We start from the raw sequence: 5,559 nt of genomic DNA, 5'->3' as shown, positions 1-5,559 counted from the left end.
TCTTTCTTGAGTCATAGGAAACACCGTACTGTTAAAGGGGGTCGAGGAAATACTAAGGAAAAATTTCCATGTGATGCTCAACTCAAAATCCTACACCTACCAATCCCTTCGAGTGAAGTCTTTGGAAATCTCATACAGTTCAGTCACTTTCTTCAGTGACAGAGACGAAGTTCTTCTGGTCGCTGATGAATTTGTTCTGACTGAGGAGTTAGGAATTCGTCAGTGCGAATTACCTACACAGTGAGGAACATGATAGCCCTGAGGAATTTGAGAGTCAAATTTCTGACCGTTGCTGTGCTGCGCGTCAGCTGTCCCAAAATATCTTATCCACCTAACGGTCATATCATTGAAGGGCATTTATGTCTTATCATGTCGGGCTGCTCCCTAGGCTATAAATAGCCACCCCCTACAACCACTAGCTGGTTGGCTGTTCCGAGAGAACTTGATACTTGTCATTTGAGAGCAACCCATCCTCCGAGGACTTTGAGCGAAAATCATCTAGTGAGGAAAACCCAAAACCAAACCCCTACAAACCCAAAGTGATTGAGCATCACTGAAGAAATTGATCCTGCGTGGATCCGACGCTTGTTACCTTTGAAGACTGTGCTTCTTCCAGACGGTTAGGCGTCAAAGTCTAGAGCATCCAAGAGGAATTGTGGATCGCCGAGTGACCAAGTCTGTGAAGGTTTGGAAGTCGCCTAAAGACTTACCACGAGTGATTGGACGAGGTCTGTGTGACCTTAGTTCAAGGAGAATACGGTGAGGACTGGGTGTCCTGAGCTGCGTGCTCAGCGACTGGGTGTCTGGGACTATGTGTCCTCGAGTTTAAATACTCAGCCGCTCCAACCAGACGTACAACTGAGACAGCAGTTGGAACTGGTCTACCAAATCATTGTCTTCACCAACCTAACTGGTTCTATTTCCTCAACCCTTTCATTTCCTCATTACTGTGCTGAGTGTTTGTTCATATCTGTGTTTGAAGACTTTGACTGAAGACTTTCTCAATTTCCTCAGTTCAATTTCTTCAGTCTGTTTGTCTTCATCTTTTGTTATCCTGTGATTACACTTTCTGTACTCTGTGCTAGTCTTCATTTCATCATGATGACCATGCTTGTATTCTATTATGCTTACTTCTGAGTACTTATTCCGCTGCTAATAGTTCTTCGCTAAGGAATTTCCTCACCGGCAAATTCCTCAGTGAAGAATTCATAAAAATCGCCTATTCACCCCCCTCTAGTCGACATAACGCACTTTCAATATACGTCTGGGTTGTCCACAAAACCTCATATTGAGGACAAATATAAGGAGGATATGAGGGCTCGCGGACGCGCCCGGTCAGTGCGCCACGTAGGACGCGGTCCATCCCTGGCTAGCTTTTCTTTTTCTTTATGCACTCTGTTCTTTCTCTATCTTCATCTTCACCAATCACGTGCAAATGACCGGACATATAAGGAAGAAAATGAAAACCGTGGTTGCGTGGACGAATTAATAGGAGCTCAAAAACGAACATGCCCGGTCACTAGCCAAGCGCGTCTAGGGCGTTTTGGGGGCCAGATTTGTTAAATCTGGCTGTAGATGCTCTATGTGTTGCCCATTACAAAGGATGTGTGCTATCACCAACACCTTCCTCAAATCTGACCGAGCCCCGTCGTTCACTCGCTGGGGAGGGTAAAGGGACTGCCTTGGAGTCATGGTTTGTGCTACTGAGATGTCCAACATCGATCGTGACTCACTGAGATGGACGACTGTAATGTATTGATGCAGTTGGCAGGGTCGAACAGACTTGTCCATCGATTGAGCGATATCACCATTAGTCATCAAATGATAGCAATCGGATCAAGAAGCGATCATTTTGAAATCTACGATTTCAGACATGCATTTGACACAATTTTTGTACACCTTGTAGCCCAGCTAGAACTAGAAGACAGGCAGCTAGATGCGGCATAAAGTTCATGTACGCTGGGCCATCCAGCTGGAAGCTAAGAGCAACTCTAGCAGACCCCGCAAAATTCCGACCCGCAAAACGCTTTTGCAGTTCGACGTAAAACTCGTTTACGGGTTGAGAACGAGCACGGCAGGTTAGAAAACGTAGATGAAACTGCATAATTTGAAAAAACAGATTCGCGGGTGAAATTACACCATAGTAGTTCATCATCACATACTACATATATTGGTTCATCACATGATCAAACACTACAAACATTCGTTTATACTACATACTGCATTAGTACTAGTACTAGAGGTGGTGGGTATCTCACGGCGGCGAGCTCGCGGCCATGAACGACGCCGTGGAGGAGCTCAATCCTCCTCGTCGGAGCTGCCGAGGTCGATGTACTTCTCCCTCTGCTCCTCGCGGATGTGCCGCCACTCGTCGTCCTTCTCTTTAGTGGCGAGGTTGGCCGTGACCGCCTGCTTGAAGACGAGGTCTTCGAGCTCATCGTGATGGCGATGTCGCTCCGCCTCCTCGCGCAAGCTCCGCTCGATAATGGCGGCCACGACCGCGTCGACATTGGTGATGAAGTCCTCCGGCCCGATGACTCCGCGACTGCCGAGCTCCTCGGGCTCCAGCTTCACGACGACCTCTTCCGGCTCCTCCGACCACTCCCTCTTCACGGGGAAAAGGCCCGCGCCGGAAGAGGAGGAGCTCCCGGCGTACAAAGAAGATCTCGCCACCGAGGACGAGCCCGCGGCCAAGGACGACGTACGGCCGTGCCGACGGTCATACTCGTCGGTCTCCCGGACGCGGAAGCTCGGCGGCGGCGAGAGGCCGCGGTTGGTCCACTTCCTCTCCCGGCGGTTCCTCGCGCCGTCCGACTGGACGCGCCGCTCATGCTCGGGGTCGCTTCTACCGCCGGATTTGCTCCCGGAACCGCGTCCGGAGCTCCACATGCGGCCCCACATGGCGGATAGAGGCGGAAGGGGCTCGCCGCCAACGAGAAATGTGCGGTGGGGAGTGGGAGACTGCGCAAGGAGGCATGGGCGGGGGATAGGGTTTCGACCCGCAAACGCGTGGCGAACCCGTAAAAATAGTGGTCGGGGCTGGCGGTTTGCGGGCCGTGATAAAAAAATTTGCTGGCCGAGCGAGTATACGGGCTCTGTTCTGGCCAGAAAATCGGGCCGAGCCCGTATACTCGCCGGAATTATGCGGGCCGGGGCCTTTTGCGGGGTCTGCTAGAGTTGCTCTAACAGAAGCCCAAATACAGAAATTTGTAAGAAACAGAAGACTCACAGAGAACTTGTCATAATAAAGCAAGAGCCAACATATTTCCGATCCTTTTTGTAGCTTTCTTCAGTGCAACCATGGGTAACTTTTGACAAAAGTCATATGTAAAGAACCATTTGTTGCAGTAACGATTCAATACGCAGGTCTAGAAACATTCTGATCTGAATGTTGCATGTACTGAAGGCCAAGCATAAAATGGTAATTCACCAAACAATGAAACAGGGACAGTTAAGATGTTCAATACCTGACGTCTGACGATGATTTATGCAGACACTAAAAGCATGTATGACATAATGCTTTTAAGGGCAAGATGTGCAGCGAAGTCAATCAAACTGTTTTTATTTTCGAATTTGATTGAAGTCAATCAAATTGTTACTACTCCATCGCTACCTAACGTGAAGGAGGCATGGCGAACGGGTCATGCTGTGTCTCGGCGAGTTTGCCGAGCGTCTTGTCCACGAGGCGCCTGAGGTCGTCCCTGACCTTGCTCTCCCGCATCGCCCTCTGCTCGTAGTTGAAGGTCGCGAGCGCGCGCTTCTCCTCGGCGCTGTACACTTGGTTCTCCTTTCGGAGGCGCACGGCTGTGATCCTCGAGTGCCTGCTCCCGCTCATCACGTACCCGGCCTCCTCGAACCTCTGGATCTCCTCGGCGGACAGGCCCACCTCGCCGCGCCGCGGGATCCGCTTCCCCTGCTGCACGAACTGCGCCATGGCGTCGCCCTCCCCCGGCCGGAGCGCGCCGCCGTACTTGACATGGACATCGACGTGGGGCAGCGGCAGTGGCCCGACTAGCGGTGCCGGGTCGTCGTCCGGAGCGGGCTGCTGCTTCCTCGACGCGGACATATTCTTAGACTCGATCGCGTCCTTCTTCTCATCGCCGGCCTTGACATTGCCCTTGGCGGCGCGATCGTGTTTACCGGAGCCGCAGAAATCAGATCCCTTGCTTTTCGTCCCACTCGAGCGATTGTGGCTGCTTCTCCTTAATCTCTTCCTGCTCTCGTAGGAGGTCTCCGAGTCAACATCGCTATCGCTACTGCTACCACGCGATCGACCGCGACGGCAGCGGCTTCTCTTGCCACTTCTGTTGCGTCCACGTCCCTTACGGCGGCGTCGGTGCCTGCTGTCGGTCCTGGAACCTTCCGATTCGCTTAAATTTGATACCCCATGATCCTGGAGAGGAGGACTAGGAGATCGGTGGCGGCGTCGGCCGCGGGAGGCAGCCGCGCCGCAGCCAGCCATCGAAGGGACGCCGGGCTTCGTCTGCGTCTCCAGGCGCGGCATGGCGGAGATTGTTTTGGGGTCTCGAATTCTCGATCGGACTCTCTGGTCGGCGGTTGGCGTCGCGATCCGGATGGAGTATGGACTATCGCTAAGGGTAGGCCGAGTTTCGGAGTTTTTATTTTCCCAAATTCTTAATCGCGTGTTGGAAAAAATTTGATCTTTTGCCATACTTTATTTCTCCATTTGATCATTTGTTCCCCTAAGAGGCTGCCGAATGGGGCCCAGGGCAACTGTCATTGAGACAACCATAGGTCAAATCATCAAACCCCTTGTAAAGTGGGGCAAATTATCAAATCCCCCGCTGTGCTGGATCGCTGTTGCGAGCGCACGCGAGAGAGCGGTCGGATGCGCTCGAGCGATCCGACCGCGCGGGATCCCTTCCGACCACGCGGCGTTATGAGATAATGCACGACGCGCGGCGTGTGTGGTGGGCCCCGGCTCCTTTAATTCAGGCGAAACCGCCCGCACCCCCCGTTTGGCTTGTTCGAAACCTCCCCATCGCTCTCATCCCTTTCATTTGAACTTCCCCCTCTTCTCCCTCTCCTCTAGCAACGAAGCGCGACGCGAAGGGTTATGTGGTTGTGGATCCCACGCGGAGTCGCCGACGCGGGAGGCCATCTGCGAGCGCGGCGAGTCGCCGGCTACAGGCGGAGGTAACCCCTGGCACTTGTTCTCCCTCCCCTCCCCGGTTGCGGTCCAGATTTGGGTGGTGGAGTTCGTGTTTGCAGTGTTAGGGTTTGGGTGACGGGGCGGGCACATGAGGTTTGTCCATGGCGTCCTCGGGCTCGGCGTTGCCATGGCGGGGGAAGGGCGCGACGTTGCTATGACGGGGGGAGAGCTCGACGTTGCTATGACGAGGGGGTGGGGTGGGGGTGGGGGGGAGGGGGAACTGAGTCCTTGTAAGGGGATGCATGTGACCGAATCCTGGTGACCGGGGCATAGTATTCATTTTATTTGATGTTGCTTGAATTCCAAGACGCAGTTTTACATAAATTTGATGGTAGTTGCTTAGGTTTTTTCTGCAATTTGCGAGATGGAGGGGCAGGGTAAGGGGA

At 52.9% G+C, this 5,559-nt stretch overlaps 1 protein-coding gene across 1 annotated transcript; it reads right to left on the bottom strand.

Moving 5' to 3' along the window:
* Positions 1–3,401: 3,401 nt before the first annotated feature.
* LOC119341995 (NF-kappa-B-activating protein-like) lies at positions 3,402–4,505 on the bottom strand. Its single transcript, XM_037613840.1, has one exon. It carries the CDS (start codon positions 4,502–4,504, stop codon positions 3,614–3,616), a length of 891 nt encoding a protein of 296 aa, XP_037469737.1. The 5' UTR covers position 4,505; the 3' UTR covers positions 3,402–3,613.
* Between the last annotated feature and the right edge of the window lie 1,054 nt (positions 4,506–5,559).

Source organism: Triticum dicoccoides, chromosome 7B (genome assembly GCF_002162155.2).
Source record: "Triticum dicoccoides isolate Atlit2015 ecotype Zavitan chromosome 7B, WEW_v2.0, whole genome shotgun sequence".
In the NCBI taxonomy this organism is placed as follows: domain Eukaryota; kingdom Viridiplantae; phylum Streptophyta; class Magnoliopsida; order Poales; family Poaceae; genus Triticum; species Triticum dicoccoides.
Note: the sequence above shows the minus strand (reverse complement) of the source record. Positions and strands in the feature narration are given on the sequence as shown.

What these genes read in the sequence shown, in the direction of transcription:
- LOC119341995 (XM_037613840.1), bottom strand. Translation starts at nt 4,504, where the DNA reads ATGCCGCGCCTGGAGACGCAGACGAAGCCCGGCGTCCCTTCGATGGCT.